At 34.7% G+C, this 21756-nt stretch overlaps 1 protein-coding gene across 1 annotated transcript in view; it reads left to right on the forward strand.

Annotated features, from left to right (window-relative positions):
• The window catches only part of LOC133206302 (stalled ribosome sensor GCN1-like), a 39723-nt gene that overhangs the window by 13768 nt on the left and 4199 nt on the right, over window positions 1-21756 (forward strand). Inside the window, exons 21-46 of the mRNA XM_061342254.1 lie at window positions 632-728; window positions 819-938; window positions 2745-2937; window positions 3138-3457; window positions 3810-4037; window positions 4346-4473; window positions 4826-5018; window positions 5259-5495; window positions 5896-6090; window positions 6245-6491; window positions 7283-7404; window positions 7571-7685; window positions 7960-8139; window positions 8375-8595; window positions 9190-9397; window positions 10040-10236; window positions 10534-10723; window positions 10845-10915; window positions 11032-11247; window positions 11698-11862; window positions 12099-12260; window positions 12398-12490; window positions 14497-14640; window positions 14831-15100; window positions 17898-18011; window positions 19464-19694. Of these exons, the coding sequence (XP_061198238.1) occupies window positions 632-728; window positions 819-938; window positions 2745-2937; window positions 3138-3457; window positions 3810-4037; window positions 4346-4473; window positions 4826-5018; window positions 5259-5495; window positions 5896-6090; window positions 6245-6491; window positions 7283-7404; window positions 7571-7685; window positions 7960-8139; window positions 8375-8595; window positions 9190-9397; window positions 10040-10236; window positions 10534-10723; window positions 10845-10915; window positions 11032-11247; window positions 11698-11862; window positions 12099-12260; window positions 12398-12490; window positions 14497-14640; window positions 14831-15100; window positions 17898-18011; window positions 19464-19694 (4657 nt within the window). The remainder of the gene's footprint in view (window positions 1-631; window positions 729-818; window positions 939-2744; window positions 2938-3137; window positions 3458-3809; window positions 4038-4345; window positions 4474-4825; window positions 5019-5258; window positions 5496-5895; window positions 6091-6244; window positions 6492-7282; window positions 7405-7570; window positions 7686-7959; window positions 8140-8374; window positions 8596-9189; window positions 9398-10039; window positions 10237-10533; window positions 10724-10844; window positions 10916-11031; window positions 11248-11697; window positions 11863-12098; window positions 12261-12397; window positions 12491-14496; window positions 14641-14830; window positions 15101-17897; window positions 18012-19463; window positions 19695-21756) is intronic.

Consider the following 21756-nt stretch of genomic DNA (forward strand, 5'->3'; position numbering starts at 1 on the left):
CACCTGCAGTTTTGGGGGTCACTTGGTCAAAGGTCATGGTCAGGGGTCAAGATTATTAACATTACGATTGTGATGCACTTGGACATTTTATAGAATACAGACTTCTTAATGTAGTGTTTAAGTGGGTAATCATAAGAGAAAAAGATCTAAAGAGCTTAGAATCAATTGGTCAAGTATCTTTCACTGACCATTGGGATCTTTTTACGTCGATATTTTATTTTGAAATAAAATCTTGAAGAAGTCTTATAAGTTAAAGTCAAGGCCAATGGTTCAAGACTTTTTATATGGTTATTACTTATTTAAGTGATGCATCACAGTAAATGTGCTATATTTTAAACTAGAAAGAAAATTTTCACTGAATAGGTAAAGAATGGTAAGAAGAATACTCCTAAACATTTTGGAGTCATTCATTCCAAAGTCAAGGTCAGAATCATTTCAACATGGTACTGAATTTCTGTATATTTCATCATGCAGACTTTTTATTTACTACAGAGTTAAAAGGGATCCCTATAGATTCTGAGGCCACTTGCTCAAAGGTCAAGGTCTTGTTTATGCGGAAGCATACTACTGAGTCCTAAATGACTTTATCGTTTTCTGGTTAATAAAAGATACATTTAATGAATGATTTTAGGTTTGAAAATTCAGGAGATGGGAAGGGAGCCAACATAAAAAGAGAGAACAAATTATACTCATATGAAGAACAAATGGCTGAAATAGAGCTCAAGAAGGTCAGGAAAATTCAGTTACCTTGAAATAATTTTCTTTAAAAAATAATCCAAAGATTTCAAGAAGTAAGCATTTTAGAAATGTTTTTGTAGGAGTTGGAAAAGAAGAAAGGGAAAAAAGTCAAGGAACCCGTAAAGCTAACTAAGAAACAAGAGGAGATGCTGCAGGCCCAGAAAGACAAGGAAACAGAGATCAGAAAGAGGCTAGCTAAGGTGGGGCTTCTTACGGGGTTTGTGTTGTTCTTAGTGCATATTTGAGACATGCATGTATACAGATATCATGATGTCAGATGTCTCTGTCTAGATGGCTTATAGCATTGTGTCTTTTTTTTTTTTTTTTTTTTTTTTTTTTACAAATGGTCAGAAGGATTCTAGCTCACCTGAGCCAAAGGCTCAAGTGAGCTTTTCTGATCAAAGAGTGTCTGGCATCTGTTAGTCAGGTTTTCAGTCATCTGTAAACTTTTCACCTTTTCACTTCTTCTCCAGAACAACTGGGCCAATTCCAACCAAACTTGCCACTAAGCATCCTTGGGTGAAGGGGATGCAAGTTTATTCAAAAGAAGGTCCATGTCCTTTTTTAAGGGGAAATAATGAAGAAATAGTGAAAATTTGAAAAGCTCATTTAAAAATCTCCTCCAAAACCACTGGACCCGAAAAGGTGAAACTTACTTGAAATCGATAGGGTGGGGCCACACTTTGGGATAAAGTTTTACATTGAAATATATTGGGAAACTGTTTTAAAATTTTCTCAATAACAGCAGGGGCATGATGAGTGATATTAATATGCAAACATCAGCAAGTACATGTAGTACACATTCAAGTTTATTTAAATCATGGCCCCAGGGATACAGTGGGGCACCAATAGAGGATCAAAGGCTTACAAGGGAATAAATAGGATTTTTTTTTTTTTTTTGAAAAGTCTTCTTCTCAAAAACAGCAGGGCTATGATTAGTGATATTACCTGTTATATGCAAAGTGTCTTTGGAAAGTGTAGACTCAGATTTGTTCAAATGATTATTCCAGGGATAGGGTGGGCAACATGAGGGGATCAGATTTTTATTTGTGTTTGCAATGGAAATAAAAAGAAAATCTTAAATTTTTAGAGTATCAAGGCCACACTAAATTACATTGTTATGTAGTTATTATAAGAATACAATTTTTTTTTTTTCAAATTATGGACAAAGCAGTTATGGTAGGTGAAAATCGAGTAAAAAATTATATACAATGCATGTATTAATTAATAAAATCTTTTCAAATTCTCTTCTCAAGAAAAGTTTGCAGCAAGGCCATTTACGTCATATTGATAATAAAGCATCCCCACACTGTGGATTCAAGTTCAGTTGAATTATAAACACTTGGGGCTAAGTTGGGGCCCAAATATGGGGTCTACATTTTTCATTGGAATGAAAAAAGGATTTTTTTTAAAATAAATTCTCCAGTCCACTAGGACTAAGATGACTCATGTAAGCAGTGAGGCCCATTGGCCTCTTGTTTTTGTTTTTTGTTCTTCTTTTTTTTTTTTAAGTTACGACTCTGGGGTTAGGGTTGGGCTGAAATCAGGGAACCAAATTTTACACAATGCATGTATACAGGGAAAAAATTTCTTCAAAACAGCAGGGCAGTGTTGATCATATTGATATTGAAGAATCCCAATGTTGTGTAGATTAAGCTTTAATTAAATCATAGCTTTCTTATTGCTAGATTTTGGTCCAAAAAATTGAAATTTTAAGGAACCAAACCAGCTTTGTCATTCATTTTATGAAAAGGGAAATACTTGACTTAGATTAAAACTATGAAATATCATATGTCAAACTCCATAATTAATTTGTCAAACTAATGCATGCAAAGGATATTAAACATGCATGAAGACAAACGTGCATACAACTACTTTCTGTATATTTTCCTTAGAACATTATAAGGATTTTTTAAAAAAATTCTTTATTATTCTTTACAAACATGCTCATGATATTAATTTAGAAATGAAGACGGCTGGATATATGTGTAGATGTTGTATTACAGATGAATGAATCCTTGTGCTGTGGCTGTCAGATCGTTCAGGCCTGTCTCCGTGGTAACAGTCAAGCTACCTGTGATTATATGAAGGCACTCTGTGGGTGTCTTGTACCACTACTGAAGTCTCCCCTTGGAGCCCCAGAAGCCAGCAAAGTGTACCTAAGCTTAGGTCAAGCAGTGTTTGAGGAAAGAATGCTGGGTTGGTATCGAATATATATTTTGGTACAATAGAGTGTGATGAATGAAGAGAGTAGATAAAGAAAATTACTAAACTGATGCATGTATCTTGTATTATGAAAAGTAAAAGACATTTTTCTTACAGAGCAGTATTTTTAATTGTCAGGATTCAAGGGCAAATAAGTTTCTTGTCAGCAGTTAAACCTTCTGTTTGTATTATAGGCGTGAAAGTCAGCAATACTGGTCTCCGGCTTTTAGAACCTGCTTGTCCCATGAGTGAAGAATGGACCCGGGTTTCAGTCAGAGAACAAGCCACACACATTGTACAGGTTCTGTGTGAGAGATCAGTGCCTGATGCATCTGATCCAGACAGAGAGACTGAATTGTTTGAAGCCTCCACTTTTGTGTTTATTTATTACCTTCTGGCTGTCATTTTACGTAATGGGGGAGAAATAGTGGGCAGTGATGAATTAACAATGTGTCAGAGCCTGAAGATGATTATTGCCCATGCTCAGATGAGAAAATCCAAGTCTGGAAATTTTGTTAGTGTTTGTTGTTAAAATACTTGTTCTTTAAAGTGTATATGAATGGTTTTAAGTTTTCTATCCTGATAATAATGAGCCACCATATGATATATACATGTAGATGAATATTATACCTAACTTAGCATGAAAAGAAAAGTCTTGAATACTAATGAAAATAAACAATGTAGATATTTGATTTTATTTTTTTTAAAAAAAACATGCATGTATCATACATAATTATAATTTATAGCAAATTTGTGTATAATTGCATATCTTATTTTCCAAGTTAAAAGTTGACAGATGATTCTAACAACTCTACAATACCATGTATTTGTCCATTTCATCTATACAAGTACTCTTCACTTTTCAGTCCAACCCTGAATTACTTCCTCACCATGATATCCTGAGAACCCTACTCCAAGTGATTGGAACAACCTCTTCCTCTAGGATTCAACAATTGGCCAGTACTGCCTTGGTGGAGGTGGCAGATTCCATTTCAGGAAAAGAGGGGTGTGCAAAAGCTGATGAGAAAGACATTGTGGTTCTGTTAGAAGCTCTGAAGTTACCATCTGCTACATCAAGAGATTCTGCTTTACAGGTGAAATCTTGTTGAATTCTGTCATATGTTTAAGATCATTAATCAGGTAATTGTATTATCAAAGTTAGTTGGTAAAGGTATATGTCATTTATTTGTCATGGATAGAGTGATACACACTACTGAAAAAAACTTTTTAATTTCCCGATGACAGTTCTTGTAGCAAACCTAGGCCTCTGATTATATATTCTTTTTTTTTTTTTTTTGAAACACTGATGGATGAATCTCAGAACATTTATAAGTTGAAGATAAAATTTATAATTTGCATATTTTGAACATTGATTTTATTTGCAATTATCTGGCCATCACAGGGACTGATAAGGCTGTCAGATGTCCTGCCGAATATTGATGATGACCTTGACCTTGGGCTACAAATAGCTCAGAGGGTGTGGGTTGTTAGTTATGATGATGATGACAACATTAAACAACTAGCTGAAATGTAAGTCTCACATTGAACTGAAGTTAAATCACCTCTTGTTGATGTTTCTAAAATGTAATCAGAATGAATACTTTGGAATCATTTTAATTTGCGGGGTCATTATTCATGGGCAATCAAAATTTTACTGATTGGTGATGACATACTTGTGATTTTGTGGGTAACTCATTTATAGAGAAGATTTATTGAAAGGATACATTTGCAAACTTATTGTTTTTGGGGATGAAAACTTGTGGGTGAGGGTGACCCATGGAATCTATGAACAAGAAACAAATATGATTCACAGTAATAAATAAACTCTGCACTTTAGTCTTGTTTGTATATATATCTTATAATTTGTAATGGTTCCTCATAGCTTACGGGAGAGACTCCAGCTTGATGAACCATATGAAGATCTGTGTCTTCCTTTGATTGATGACATCATACACCCAGAAGAAATTGTGAGGAAGGCTGCAGCCAAGGCCCTGGAAAAAACAATTAGTTGTCACCCTGAACTGATCACCACCACCATCCAACAACTCAAGGAAAAATACCAGGAGAAGCTCTATGTAAAGTTATTTGTTCACTTTATTTAACTGTTTTATTAAAAAGACAAGAATTTTAAAAAAATGTCAAGCAAACAGGTGATCTCTGTAGTTTAACATTATGCACTGTCTTTTATAGATTGTACATGTAAAGATGTTAGACTTGACTTCCTTCTTTATAGAATCTATGTTTTTCTATGTGTAACTTAATTCTGTTGTTACAAGTAGCAAGAGTTTAAAAAAAGTTTTCATCTCTGCATTCAGATGCCTCCCCCAGTTCTGGACTCATTTGGACGACAGATAGGGGAACCTCCATTGGATGAATGGGAGGGCCGCAGTGGGGTAGCCCTGGCATTAGAGAAGATTTCTCCACTTCTTCCTACAGACCAGATACAGGATCTATTCTCCTTTTATGTACCTCAAGCCCTGGGTGATAGGTCACCTGAGGTCAGGACGCATATGAGAGATGCTGCGTTAGCAACTGTTACTGCCCATGGAAAGGTGAGACTGAAGAATAAAGAGTGATTCTAAAAGAGTGATTCTAAGCTATAATACATTTAAATGTGGGCTGATGTTATTTAAACACATGTGCTGAGGCTATTGAAATTCTTGAGAAATAATACAGTATTGTATATTGTAAACAGGGATATTTACAACTGTTGTTAATTGTGTAAATATTTTTAAGAAAAACCATAGGTGTGTGGGTTATTTCTGCAATACCAGCATAATAAACTGTTAATGCTGAATAGAAAATAATTTCATAAAAGCATTAATCTATGAGGGAATATTTACATGAAAGTTAGTTTTTCCTTGCATTCATAGTGTAAATTAGCTCCAATGCTAAATACAATGTATTTCCACGTTTACAGCACTGAGTCATTTGACAATTTGCATTTTGTAGGAGAATGTAAACATCCTTCTGCCTGTGTTTGAGGACTGTTTGAGTAATGCGCCAGACACCGCCAGCTTTGATGCTGTACGACAAAGTATTGTCATCCTAATGGGATCTCTGGCCAAACATTTAGATAAAGACAATCCCAAAATTAAACCCATTGTGGCTCAGTTGATTGGAGCATTGTCCACTCCCTCTCAGGAGGTACCATATCTAACATTTATACATGCATATAATATGCTTATGTTAGTTGAAGATAAAAATGATACATGTGCATATGCAAGCCAGGTTTTTTTGTGATGAGTTAAGGTTCAGTGTTAGCTGGTTTTCAACATTATTTCTTATCTTTAATGTGTAGGTTCAAGAAGCTGTAGCTAACTGCTTACCTCCCTTGGTGCCAGGGATCAAGCAGAATGCCCCTGAATTAGTACAGAAGCTCCTCCATCTCCTCTTGGAGTCTGACAACTATGGAGAAAGGAGGGGTGCAGCCTATGGCCTGGCTGGCTTAGTGAGGGGCCTGGGAATCACCGCACTCAAACAGCTGGAGATCATGTCTACCCTGGAGGAGGCAGTCAAAGACAAGAAAAACCCACGCAGGAAAGAAGGTGATTTATGTAGGGATCTTACAATATTAACACAATATAAACAGTGAGAGATTTAAACACGGCAGTATTTCACAAGAGATCATGGTAGTTCAATAGCACAGAGATATTTCACCATTGCTTATGTTGACACTTAGAGGGGTACAATGTAATATGGAAATATAGGGGGACCTTGAAAAAATGCATATTTGGCGAGGTGCAAGTTGAGCCCAATATGCATTTTTTTAAGGACCCAATATATTCATGTGAAGCTTAAGAAATGAAGGAAAACGGCTCAACACCCACTCCCCCTATTGATCCGCTCCTGCTTAGTGTCTACATAACAAATTTATCCTGTCATTGATTTTCAACAAAGTTCATTTCTTCTAAGTGAAAAAATAAAATCATACAATAGTCCTTGTTTACATTGTATTATTGTCTGATGCTCATGTGACATCAGTTGTAAGGGTCCTTGCGATGTTAAGTGAAAACGGTATATGGAATTGATATCTGGTTAGTAGGTCATGTGGAGGGGAGATATGGATTTGATATCTGGTCAGTAAGTCATCTAGGGGAGGAATATGTAAACAATATCCTGTCAGTAGGCAGCATGATATGTTTTTATACAGTACTCTTTTCAACCAATGAAATTTTAGGATTTTTATCAGAGGCAAGATATTATGAAGAATGGTACATGAAAGCACTCTAAGATACACATAGACTCAAAATATTCTTGTATCATTTATCTACAGTATAATTTGCAATTTTTCTGTCCATTCTGTATATCTCATTATGTGTTCCTGTGATTGTAACAGGTGCTCTGTTTGCCTATGAGATGCTTTGTACGATGCTGGGTAAGCTGTTTGAGCCCTATGTTGTCCACATTCTCCCACATTTACTTCTATGTTTTGGAGACAACAGTCCTTATGTTAGACAGGTTGGTAAAATTTTAAAAATGTTTGCTTAAAATTGATATATATAGTTTTGAAATACTGCAAATAAACATTTTATTTTTTCAGTTTCTTTATTATCATAGAACATTAGTCACATTAACAGGTGAATCTTGAAATAAGTTATATACATGTACTTATATATATTTCCAGGCAGCAGATGATACAGCTAAAGCAGTGATGAGTATGCTTACTGCTCATGGAGTCAAACTTGTGTTGCCGTCATTGTTAAAAGGATTGGAAGAAGATTCATGGAGGACTAAAACAGGTCAGTTTTACCATTTTCACATGTTGAAATGAGTTTATTTCAAGCAATTTAAATTGAGTTTACTTCTGTAACGAGAAATAAGTTTTCATTTCGTACACTGTTGTTAGCAATAATGATGTGTTAACTGGATAAAATGAGACATAGATTGTAACAAAGCAATTTTGACTGCCCTAGGAGGGTTGGTATAACTTTATTATATTGTAGGGCTAGTTAATATTCATGATATTAATTTTAATGAAAGACTACCGGTAAGTGTATATCTCTTTATTACCAGGAGCTGTGGAATTGTTGGGAGCAATGGCATTCTGTGCCCCCAAACAGCTGTCAGCTTGTCTACCAAGTATTGTACCCAAGATCTCTGAAGTTCTCACTGACTCTCACGCCAAAGTACAGAAAGCTGGAGCACAGGCTCTCAAACAGATCGGGAAGGTCATAAAAAATCCGGAAATTCAAGGTAGGTCTGAATTTACTGTATGTATATGAATAAAGGCAATTTTGGAATCTGAGAATATTTAGTACATGTAATTGCAAAAAAGAGCTTATAATGTATGTGTATGTATTTAAAAATTGTCCTGCACATTGTTGTTAGTATGCAGAAACCGACCATCTTGTTGAAAACACAAGTACCAGACAATGAAAATTGTGTTAGTTGGCACTATAAAGTATAAATACTCTGTGATTTTTTTCAGCCATTGTACCAGTATTACTGGACGCTCTACAGGAACCAGCCAAGAAGACATTAGTCTGTCTACAGACTCTGCTGGAGACTAAGTTTGTCCACTTTATTGATGCCCCCTCCCTCGCCCTGATCATGCCTGTTGTGGAGAGGGCTTTTCAAGACAGAAATACAGAGACCAGAAAAATGGCAGCTCAGATTATAGGAAATATGTATTCTCTGACAGACCAAAAGGTAGCACTAGAATTTTTTATATAAACTGTGTGTAGTAGACTATGTAACTATATAAAAGCAAAAGATTTATAAATCTCTACACTGATCTGTGAGTGTTTATAAGAAGACAATATGTTGAAGCAGTGACATCACAACCAGCATTTCAAATAATGTTTTTATCAGTGGCATGGCACTCGAAGCCAGCTGTGCTTCTAATCAGGAAAAATGTTTTTCAATGTTTTCTAAAAATTACTTGAGGAAAAAGATGACATGCATCTGTATATACACTAAAATGGATGCTGCAAACTCACTGAAGAAAATTTTGATGCTTTGTATTTACTGCCCATGTCAATTTTGTTATTTCCCTTGTCAATACTAAAATTTTCTGATTAAACTAAACCATGTTTGATCCTGTATCTATTAAGTTGCCTTCTATATGTACTTTATATGCACATTTATTTACTCTTTGAAATGATGTTAGTAACATCTATTTAAAAACATGATCAATTGTACAAAGTTTTTTTTTTCAAATCTGTTGAAAATTGAATTCATTGAATGTGTAAGATACAGGATTATACATGCATATTTCCTCAAATGCATCAAAATCCATTACAGGACTTGGATCCTTACATAGAGAAGGTTATACCTGGCCTGAAGCAGTCCTTACTTGACCCTGTACCAGAGGTCAGGACAGTGTCGTCTCGTGCCCTCGGTGCTATGGTGAAGGGAATGGGCGGAGCTAAGTTTGATGAACTGCTGAATTGGCTGATGGAGACGTTGAAGTGTGAACAAAGTTCTGTGGATAGATCTGGAGCTGCCCAAGGTGACTTTATCTTAAAATTTGTACAATATGTGTAAATTGCAATGTGTAAATCACTGCGTTTCAGATCTTATATTCAGACACAATATTTTAAAAAAGCATGGAAATTTGTGACAGATTGATAAAACTTTGAAGAGAGTTTGAGAAAAAAAAATATTTTGGATTAATTTTAACATTTACTGCTGCACCTACTGTACATTTCAACTAAAACTGGGCCAAGTTTACAAATATAATATTAGTTTTAACAATATTTAGCTGCATCTTTAATAAATGATAAACTTTTTTTGTCACATGTCAAATTTTCATTCACATTTTCCATGCATGTGCAGTGTAAAAACTTTTCAAGATTTTCAGGAAGAGTGTGTTAGGGTTGAGGGGTCATTTCCATGTGATGATCTTTCAGAGAGTACAAATGTAAACAGCTTTTTCCATAAAAATTTTGTTTTTAGTTTGACTGAGTATTCATGCTTTAATGTTTTCCTGGGTTTTTCTCAGTGTTTGAGCCAATAAATTATTCTGTAAATTGAACACCATGAAATATCATTTGTATGTACTTTGAGGAATTTTTCAATTTTTCCTGAATTCAAAAGAAAAATATATGAAGTAATAAAGTTAAAGTAACAAAATGCTTTAATATCATTGAAGGATTAAGTGAGGTGATAGGAGGATTGGGTGTCCAGGAGCTCCATCGTCTGATGCCAGGAATTATCCAAACAGCCGAGAGAAATGACATTCCCTCCCACGTCAGGGACGGTTATATTATGCTGTATATTTATCTCCCAGCTGTGTTTGAGAAAGATTTCTTGGACTACATTGGACCTATTATTCCTTCAATTTTAAAGGTACATTTGTGATAATAAGTAAAAAAAAAGAAATTGTTTTTCAAATATGAATGAATATAGCTAGAGTATTTAAATATGTTGTCAATTTGGTCTATGTGTAGTTAATGGAAGTTGGTTTCATCTTCTGACTTTCACACTATCTTTCACTATTTGCAGCTTTTTCCAATATTTATATAAAACTTTTTATGTTAGTATGTCAGAACAAATATTTTATGCTTGTATTTTTTACCAGAAGTATCAAAGTTTTATGGCTATAACAGATTTAACTATGAAAGTCATGTAATATACAAATTTCAGGCTTTAGCTGATGAGTCTGAGTACGTAAGGGATACATCTCTCAGGGCAGGCCAGAGAATCATTAATCTGTATGCTGACACGGCCATTGAGTTACTGTTACCGGAATTAGAGAAAGGCTTGTTTGATGACAATTGGAGAATCAGATTTAGCTCTGTTCAGCTGCTGGGAGACCTCCTCTACAAAATTTCAGGTAGGCCTCAGATGAAGATTGATAGAGAACCTGCAAATCTAGGTTAATTGAATGTTTTTATGTCTGAGGATTTATGTGGATTATTCATTAATGGTGATGTGTTGATTATTTCTCCTGTCAGGTGTGTCGGGTAAGATGTCTACAGAGACAGCTCATGATGATGATAACTTTGGAACTGAAAACTCTCAGAAGGTTAGTATAGATAAACTAATCTGTTACAGCAAAAAATCTGTGTAGACTAATTTCTTGGGGATTTTTTCAATAATCTGTTATAGATAAGTCTTGAATACTTTTTTTTTAATGTGTAGGTCATCCTTAGAGCCTTGGGTCGTGAGAGACGTGACAGAGTATTGGCAGGGCTGTATATGGGACGTTCTGACACAGCCCTTCTGGTTCGTCAGTCTGCCCTTCACGTGTGGAAGATAATTGTGGCACACACTCCCATGACTCTCAAGGAGATCCTCCCCACACTCTTCTCTCTACTCCTTGGCTGTCTGGCCAGCACTAGTCATGACAAAAGACAGGTACAAGGGGTTAAGATTTATTTGAATTGATGTATAACATCTGGGCCATATTTTACTAAAGAAGTTATGACTAAGACCAATACTTACATTAGCAATTTATTTTATTCTTTACTGTGATTAAATTGTGATTAAATTTACTGATATATAGGACTTCAGTTATGCAATTTTACAAAAGTATAATCTTACAAAATTATAATTTAGAGAGGTTTTAGAGTTATGAATTTTTTTTTAATTAAGACAGTCATAAGTTCTTTTTTAAAACAGCCCTCTGGCAATGGAAAATTCTTGAATTAATCAAATACAGTGAAATATATATAGGAAATACAGAAAATGATTAGCATGTGAAATTTTTTTTTATAGATCTTGGAGTATACACAAATTAAAATCTGCAAAGGCAGAGTCAGATTTCTGTGTTTGTATCCTAATTTGGATAATTTATTTGCATATTAGGTGGCAGCCAGGACTCTAGGGGACCTGGTGAAGAAGTTAGGGGAGCGAGTTCTTCCAGAGATAATCCCGATCCTGGAGAAAGGTCTGGACTCGGACCGAGCTGACCAGAGACAGGGTGTGTGTATTGGACTGTCAGAAATCATGAAGGCCACCAGCAGAGAGCATGTACGTACAAATGCTAGTATAACCAAATGGTTAAACAATAAAATAATTGCTCATTCATGCATCTGAAATTAATGTCTTGCAAAGGACTGTAATAAGTAGATCATCATTCTGGAAAGATTTTACTAATTGGAAACGGATTTTAATTTAAAAAGGATTTTGTATTACAGTTGAAACTCTGGACTAGGAGACAGATAATGAATTATATTAATAACTAATTCTATTATTTATTATGATAGGTGTCAGTGTATGCTGATAGCCTGGTGCCAACAGTCAGGAGAGCATTGACTGATGATTTACCAGAAGTCAGGGAGGCAGCAGCAGAAACATTCGATAATCTCCACTCCAACATAGGCCAGAGGGCTTTGGATGAAATCCTACCTGTCCTTCTTAAACAGTTGGTATGTTGTTTTACTCCAATTTGATTTGTTCAGCATATGCTGGTGATAGCATCTTGTGTCAACTTTTATAGCACTGAAAAATAATCTTGTCTTTTAAACATGGACCAGAGAAATATTTGTAATGATTTTTTTTACAGGATGATGAAGAAAAGTCAGATTCAGCTTTAGATGGGTTGAAACAAGTGATGACTGTGAAGAGTAGAGTAGTCCTGCCATATCTTGTTCCACAGGTAATAGCCACAAGTTTAAACAAGATGTGTTTGTGAAACACTGATGCCCCCGTATGGCAGCTTATGTTGAAGGTTAAAGTTTCTCAAATGCAAGTCAAAATCCAGGCCAAAAGATAAAAAATGTTAAATTTGAAAGCCCTAGCTGCAACTGTTCAAAAGTTATGTTGAAGGTTAAAGGTTTTTTTAAAGTAAGTAAAACATCAAGGTCAAGGTCAAAGTTGTTGGTATCCAAAGGAAGGTCTTGTCACAAGGATTACATATGTAAAGTATGAAAGCCCTAGCACCAATCATTCAAAAGTTATGGCCAAGGTTGAAGTTTTTCGAAAGTAGGTCAAACTCCTATGTCAAGGTCAAAGGGTCAAAGTGGTTGGTATTCAAAGGAAGGTGATGTCACAAGGACTACATATGTGAAGTATGAAAGCCCTAGCATCAACCATTCAAAAGTTATGGCCAAGGTTAAAGTTTTTCAAAAGTAGGTCAAACTCCTAGGTCAAGGTCAAAGGGTCAAAGTGGTTGGTATCCAAAGGAAGGTCTTGTCACAAGGATTACAGATGTGCAGTATGAAAGCCCTAGCTCTAACCATTCAAAAGTTATGGCCAAGGTTAAAGTTTTTCAAAAGTAGGTCAAACTCCTAGGTTGATATCCAGAGGAAGGTCTTGTCACAAGGAATACAAATGTGAAGTTTGAAACCCCAAGCACCAACTGTTCAAAAGTTATGACCAAGGTTAAAGTTTTTCAAAAGTAGGTCAAACTCCTAGGTCAAGGTCAAAAGGTCAAAGTGGTTGATATCCAGAGAAGATCTTGTCACAAGGAATACACATGTGAAGTTTGAAACCCCAAGCACCAACTGTTCAAAAGTTATGGCCAAGGTTAAAGTTTTTCAAAAGTAGGTCAAACTCTAAGGTCAAGGTCAAAAGGTCAAAGTTGTTGGTATCCAAAGGAAGGCCTTGTCACAAAGAATACACATGTGAGGTTTGAAACCCCAAGCACCAACTGTTCAGAAGTTATGGCCAAGGTTAAAGTCTCATAAAATTTTGCAAAAGTGGGTCAAACTCCAAGGTCAAGGTCAAAAGGTCAAATATGATGGTACTCAAAGAAAGGTCTTGTCACAAGGAATACACATGTGAAATATGAAAGTCATAGCTCCAACCAATCAAAAGTTATGGGCAAGGTTAAAGTTGACAACAGACAGACAGACAAACAGATAAACAGACAAACAGACAGACAGGACAAAAACAATATACTCCCGTTATCTTTCGATCCATGGGCATAAAAATAGTAAGATAATACTATTTATTAGTAACGTGTAAGAAGTGTTAAAGGTATAGTAAATAAAAAGTTTGTGTGGAAATAGAGTAGTCTGAATTGAGTTATGGCCCATGCCACCTTGCTAATCATACTTATATAGCTGACCATGGGAATTTCCAATCCTCCACCAGACACTATAGCATCCACTTTAAAGTTTCTTATGCAGTGACTGGGAGGAACTTTTTCTGGTTTCCCCACCCCTCCTTTACGAGGGCCTCCTGCTAGGAGGTTGTATGGCCTTAGTCTCAGACCTTCCCCTGGGTGTTGATGAGTGAGAGAACCACTCTTGTATGTAACCCAGTAAGCAAGCATTACCACCACACATGATATCAGTAGAGCAGCATGCCAATTTATAGTGGGATTTGTAAAATCTCTTTGAAGGAACTGTTTTTATATACTTTTGCAGATAAAACTTTCATTTTTCAGCATACTAACAAAATAATAGCAGTACAAGTTTTCATCTCATAGAAATTTTTATCTTGATTTTGATTCAAATTAATTGCTACAAAATACACTTCAAATTGTGAACATCTTTTGTTAGTGTGAGGCATTTTAAAGAAAGACAACTCTAGCAAACATTTACTCACAAACAGCTTCTATCAGGATTATTTCCCTTTGAATGGTCACCCAGATCATGCATATCCAGGAAAAATCAACATACCAAGTCACTTTAAAAAAATATTTTCTATCCATTTCAGTTAACAGCCCCTCCAGTGAATACTCGAGCATTGTCGTTCTTGTCCTCTGTGGCTGGCGATGCCTTGACCAGACATCTGTCCAAAATCCTGCCAGCTCTTTTGTCAGCTCTTAGTGGTAAAATGGACACCCCAGAGGAGGCAGAGGTAATTAATGGTTTCTTCTTGAATATTTTGTTTCTCCAGAATGTGGTGTCAATATGTTTTATATGGATGCATGAAAATTCTTTCAAAATATATTACTTGATTTTTTGGACACATACATGTAATTAAGGTTACCATATTTAAATTTCCCTCAATTTGAGAAGGATATTTTTGATTTTAACTGTTTTTACAGGAAATAGGATACTGTCGTACCGTAGTACTATCTGTGACTGACGACGTGGGAGTAAGGACGGTAATGCAGGAACTGCTGAGTGCCTCCCAGTCCCCCACAAACAGTGAGTGCTGGAGTGCAGTAGTGATCCTCCATACGTTTTGTGAGAAGTCAAGTGCCGATTACTCGGATTATCTCCCTCAGTTGTTCCGCGGACTGATTGCTCTGTTTACAAGGTCCTCAGACAAAGTGTTACATGCTGCCTGGGATTGTCTTAATGCTGTCACTAAGGTAAGCATTATTATGTGACCCAGCATTATTATGCTCTTCTTTCATGAAAATTTCCTGGACTGAAAAAATAAAAGATTTTAACCTTCATACAGAGGAAAAGGAAATTCGAGTTGATAAATTTTTCAGTTCTGAATGATTTCTTTTCTTGCTGTTTGAGCTATTAGCATATTTATTTACATAATAAAAAAATCCTCTGTACAAAGTACATGTTTGCAAATAAAGAAATGTACTATTTTCAATATTTTAATTAAAAGATAAAATTTTTTTTTTAAAAAGTGAATGGTACTTACGAGTGTTGTTCGGAAAGTTCGTAGACTAGTGCCATAAAATTAAAATCACATCATCTTTTTTATTTATATGATAAACTATACATCATTACTTATATTTTTTAATAAGTTGTTAATGTTTTTGAAACCAATGGTATGTCCAGGCGGCGCAACCTCAAAGATTATGTTTTTTCTACCTAAGTGTAACTGAGAAAAACTCTTTTTTTTGATATGAGCATTTGTCATCCAAAAATGCCGTTAATTCACTTATGTGGTATGACATAATTGTACCATAAAATTTGCAATTTTTACCTCATTCTGTAAGTTCTTTAAAATTTTAAAGAATAAAGGGGATGTAATGACCCCCCCCCCCCCCTCGGAGAAACTGGCATAGACCTTTGAACTATTTAAATGTTCTACTGAAAAATAAAATGCTAAAATGCATTCAGAGTACTTGTTTTTAAATGCCAAAAAAGAATAGAGAGACGAGAGATGTAAAAGTTAATGTCGATTTGTAGTAAGGGTATTCAAAGTTTGTCACATCGAAAAGTTACGTTTATCATGTGTGATAGATGTTGACCTCTGACAAGCAAATATGCTGTTATAATCAAGTTAGGATCTTTCACTATGTATAGATCTATTAACAATATTATATGCATTTAAATCAGATGTTCATGACATTGTAAAATCATATAAACAAGGCAGGATTAAATCTTTACTTAACTCCAAGGAATCTTATCAAGATAAGTGTATGAGGTAGAGAATGCTGACATTGAGGAACAATGACGTCATGAAACTAAATGGTGGCAGCGCCGGTTGATCATATATTGTCTTTTTTATTTTATGATAATTTGGTAAATATTCAAGGTATCAAGCTAAAATTTTCAACATTTCCAGAGCTCCAGATAATATTTTGACCAAAAGTGTATTTACTCCCTGATTTTCAAATCAATGCAGATTTTGCTTTTCAGCAAAATGATTTAAGAGTACATGTATTTTGTTAATATATCAATGTTTTGATATCTATTGTGATTTTGAGCTTGTTATCGAAATAAAAGTATGTTAGAAGAAGAACAAAAAAAAAACTACAAAAGACAGTTCCTGCATTTATTCAAGGACCTATATACTTGTTAATGTATGGGTCCTAATTTATTTAAATAAAATTTTAAAAAATGCCAACAAGACTTTTTGCAAAAACTGCGAAACATTTTTTTTTGACAATGAACATCATACAGTGGCTAAATTTATCATAGGCACTTGAAACTTTTTCTCCATTTAAGATGATATCGTAGCAAGAGTAAACCGTAAAAAAATAACCTTTATTAATATGACAAGTTGAGAGAAATCAGAAATTGGCAGTGAACCCTTCATAAAAAAACTGAGAAACATTTTTTTTTGACAAGGAACATCATACAGTGGCTAAATTTATCATAGGCACTTGAAACTTTTTCTCCATTTAAGATGATATCGTAGCAAGAGTAAACCGTAAAAAAATAACCTTTATTAATATGACAAGTTGAGAGAAATCAGAAATTGGCAGTGAACCCTTCATAAAAACTTAATGTACAAACCGTGTGTAACCGTCCTACTAAACAGAGAACTCTACAGAATCTAAGAGAACTCTAATTGGTAAATTCAAATACGTTATGCTTAATGTCTCTCTTCAGCAATTTATTTATTTATTTGATCTTAAATTACACGGAGCTCGTTTGTTCGATATGGTTTTAATATGGTCTCCAATGATTTTTTTACCATCATCATTACTCTATGATAAATTGCAGTATTAACTTTTTTTCTCCAGCTTAGTCTTTTTTCTCCAAGTATCCATTGTTTTCTAGTACTTATGTATTACACTTGTTATAGTATCATCTTATATAGACAACACAAGCTTTTGAGTGCTTAAAAGTAACTATGCATAGACTTCCTATTTAAAGAAATCAATTTTAATCTAAATCTTTGGATTCTTTTTCCCGAACTGGAAATCGTCGTCGCCATTACTAGAATATTCCTGGTTATTAAAACACTTTTAAATCAATATTTCATTTTGAAAAAAATTAAACACTTGAGCTAACCTCAATTTATATCATTAGCTAAATCGTACTTGATTATTCAATCCATTATACGCAGTACTTTCATAGTGTAATGCTTATCTATGATTGCTATTGCGTAACTATATGCCCAATTTTAATTTTCAATGCGTATTTTTTAAAATTCAATGCGTATTTCTGCATATACGCACCTTATCTGGAGCTCTGATTTCTTTATCTTTTGTTGATTTATGTTCCTTAAAAATTTTGTGAGCATAAACTACATAGTATAATTAATTTTATTGCATCAGTCCATGAACTTTCCGAACAACCCTCATATTACTGATAGTTAGATTTCATAATTATTGTATAAATATTAAAGTAATAAAGTTAGAAAAAAAATTGTCAATATATTCTACTTTGTCTCTCAAAATATATTTTTGTCATTATTTGGCAAACTGATCTGATTTTTTTGTTTTGGTAATTATTCTATTTTCTTTCTAGAAAATTGATCCCACAGAAATGTTTCAACACATCGCAGATGTCAGACAAGCTGTAAGATATGCTATGTCAGACTACAAAGGAAAAGAATTACCTGGATTTAGCTTGCCAAAGAAGGTATTAGTGTAGTTAGAGTTATCCTTCTTTGCAATGAATTGTATTAGGATTGACGTTCTGTTGGAGGAGTATTCTCCCTTTGACGGAAAAAATATTGTTATGTTATTTATGTATTATTTTTTTCTTCAAATTTTCTTTTTTTCATGATAAATTTTATACTAGAATGTTTATTATGTGTTATAGTTTTCATATGTGCTAAATATTTTCTTCATTCTGGAAAATTTCTTAAGAAAATCTAATTATATTTATAAGTCACTATAACATTTTGTCAACTGGAAATTTTAAGTGTGAGAAGGCATGTTAAGCAGCTTATGACCTTGACAGCCCGAATTGACCTTGTTCGGGCAATTCTTTGCAGACCTGTAACAACCTTGGTTTACGCAGGTTTATTACTAAAACTTGAAAGTGGAAGAATTTATTTTAGATGGTTATGCATCAGGGTAATATGTAGATGTAGAGATATACTTAGCAGCTTCATAGTAGACACAATCAAAAAGTGTGAATAGGAATACATTTATCACGATGGGACCAGTACAGACAAGCAATATGCTGAATAAAAGTTTTCATTATACACCGCAGGAGCAGCCAATCCATTTGTGGTTGTGTTAGAAAGTACACATGGGGAAATGAGATGTTATTTTTTCATTGGTTCTGTAAAATAATTCATTAATGATAACAGGCTTAAGAATTATGAGTAAAATATTTTTTAAAACTTGTTTAAACTCTTAAATGTTGTTATTATGTTTCAGTTAAATTTTCATTTCTCATCAGATAATAATTAATGTTTACAATAAAATATGAATGGAAATTGTTATGATTTTCCTGATGATAATAGCAGTACTTGCTAAAAGTGATGAATAAAAATTGAAAAGTTTGTAAAACTAGTAAAAATTGTTTTGAATATGCTGCAGCTGTGAAGGATAATTTTTTCTACACTTTGCATTTATTGCGTTGTTCATCACTGTTCCCTGCAGCATTGTCTGCAGATATCAGCAGCATCAAGTGTCAAAGTTCATGGTATCAGCACGTGGTTCATCTGGAGATCTGAATGTCTTCATTTTGATGATAATATATTTTTATAATTTATTCATATCGATAAATCAATTTGATGAACAAATACACTGAAAGTATTATTTATCTTGCATTTTGTGCCCCCTCCCCTTTCTTTGGAAGACAGTTTGAAATAAAAAATGTTCACTCTTTCAGCCTTGAATATCTTGTGCTTTTCGTGAATGTTTACTTGGGAAAGTACTTTTTAAAATGCTTAATTTTGTTTGCGGCCACTTTGATGCTTTGCATCAGTTTTACTTGACTGTTAATTTTGTATTAATCATTTACTTGGTATATGAACATACTTCAGCAATTCTGAGCCAAAGTCTTATATTCTGACTTTACTTATAAGAAATTCTTATGCTGATTAGTGATTTCTTTAATTTAAATGATTTCTTTTAGGGAATTGCACCAGTGTTACCAATCTTTAGAGAGGGCATTTTAAATGGCTCTCAGGAAATGAAGGCCCAAGCAGCTGATGGATTAGGAGAATTGATAAATATCACCAGTGCAGAAGCACTTAAACCATCTGTTGTCAACATCACAGGTCCTCTCATCCGTATTCTTGGAGACAGGTTTACCTGGCAGGTCAAGGTTGCAGTTCTAGAAACTCTGACTCTACTCCTGGCTAAGGTTTGCGAATTTCCTTTTTAGCTAATTTACTTTATAAGCCATTAATCAGGTGACCTATTGCTATCTGTTTTTTGCCATCGTATCGTGTTGGTCATAAACTTTTGAACATTTTCAGCTTCTTGAACCGCTTAACCAATTTCAAACAATTTTAGCAGATAGCTTCAATGGGTGAAGGGTACAAAAATTGCGAGTTTCATGAACCTGTCCCCTGGGGCCTTAGGGGTAGGACTAAAATCATAAGAATTAGTGCTATCTTGAAAAATCTTCTTTACTCCTGGACATCATGCAATCAAACTGTTGGCATGATTGTAATAAGCATTGAGCCCTCTACAGTGTTTGAAATAACCGTGCGCCCGCCCGCCCGAGACGCACAAATTTTGCAGCGGACGAACAAATTTGCATGTATTGATGCCCGGCTGGACCTGTTAAAATTTTTGATAATTAAAATTCATATATTTGATAAATCTCTTTCATATCAACTTATAGTATCGGTAGCAAAGTGTAACAAGCCAAGAGGAAGAATTCATCAGTTTATAAATTCTGGTTTGAAGTTATGGTGACCTGGTTCCAGTCACATAATCATTAAAAACAAATTTATAAAAGACAATTATTTTCTCGGGTGAGTAGATCTTTGGCAGGGCTGACAACTTTTACTATGAACTTTTGCAATGAATTTCAAACACTGGCCCTCTACCAAAATAGTGAAATTCATGGCCCAAGGGTAGGGGGTTCTGGAGGTAGGGCAGGGCTCTAATGATCATAAAGTGAAAAATGCTTAAATTCCTTAAAAAGCTTCTTCTCTATCCCTGCATATTAAGCAGATAAACTAGGTACATGGTTATGATGATCAAGGGTGCCTCTTTCAAAATTGTGAAATTTGTGGCCCCAGGGTCAGGGGTTCTGATGTGTGTGTGTGTGTGGGGGGGGGGGGGGCTCTTCACTATATAGTAACGGTGCATTATTTCTTTGAAAATCTTCCTCTCTTTTCCTGGTTATTTAGCAAACAAATTAAGTGCTTAGTTATGATGAACAAGGGTGCATCTTCCAAAAATGTGAATTTTATGGTCCTGGGTCAGGGGTTTTGTTAGGGCAGAATTCTATATATAGTGGAAATGCTAATTTCTTTGACAATTTTCTTCTCTGCTCCAGGGTATTTAGAATCTAATTGCATAGTTATAATGAGTAATTATGTGAAAAATTGTGAATTTCATGACCTCTGGGACAGGGGTTCTGGTTTTAAGGTAGGGCTCTATAGATCAGATATTGAAAATGCATAAATTCTTTAAATTTCTTCTTCTCTGACCCTTGGTACTTCACAGACACACTAACTGCAAGGATGCCTTTTCCAAAATTATGAAATTCATAGGCCCTGGGTTAGGGGGTTTGGTGTTAGAGCAGGGCTCTGTTGAATATATCATGAAAATACATTTAAAAATCTTTTTCTATGTCCCTGGGTGTTTAGCAAACATACTTAGTGCATGATTATGATGAGCAAGGGTGCCTTTTCAAAAATTGTAAATTTCTCCACCCCTGGGTCTAGGGCCTCTGGTACTAGGGTGGGGCTCTATTGATTATACAGTGAAAATACATTCATACTTTGAAAATCTTCTTCTCTGTTTCTGGGTATTAATCAAACAAACGAAGTGCACAGTTATGATGAGCAAGTGTGCCTCTTCCAAAATTGTGAATTTAATGGCCCCTGGGTAAGTTCTGGTGTTAGTGAGGGGTTGTGTTGAATCTATAGTGAAAATGCATTATTCTTTTAAAATCTCCTTCTCTGCTCATGGGCATCAAGGACAAAAAGAGGACAAAGTTGTAGTAAGCAAGGGTATTTTTACCAGATTTGTGAAATTCTTGACCACTTGGTCAAGTATTCTGGTGCTGGGTAGGCCTCAATTAATTTGTAGTCTACGGAGAGAAGTTATCCCCCTTTGCTATTCTTCTATGATAATTAATCACTCTCTGCACAATAATGTAATTGAAAGGTCAATTGAATAAGAGAACCATACATAAAATTTTATAATATTTAATACAAAAAGCACTTTCATAGTTTTTAAGGTCA

The sequence above is a fragment of the Saccostrea echinata genome, unplaced genomic scaffold (assembly GCF_033153115.1).
Source record: "Saccostrea echinata isolate AGI-Se365-2 ecotype Australia unplaced genomic scaffold, CSIRO_AGI_Sech_v1 ptg000054l, whole genome shotgun sequence".
Taxonomy (NCBI): domain Eukaryota; kingdom Metazoa; phylum Mollusca; class Bivalvia; order Ostreida; family Ostreidae; genus Saccostrea; species Saccostrea echinata.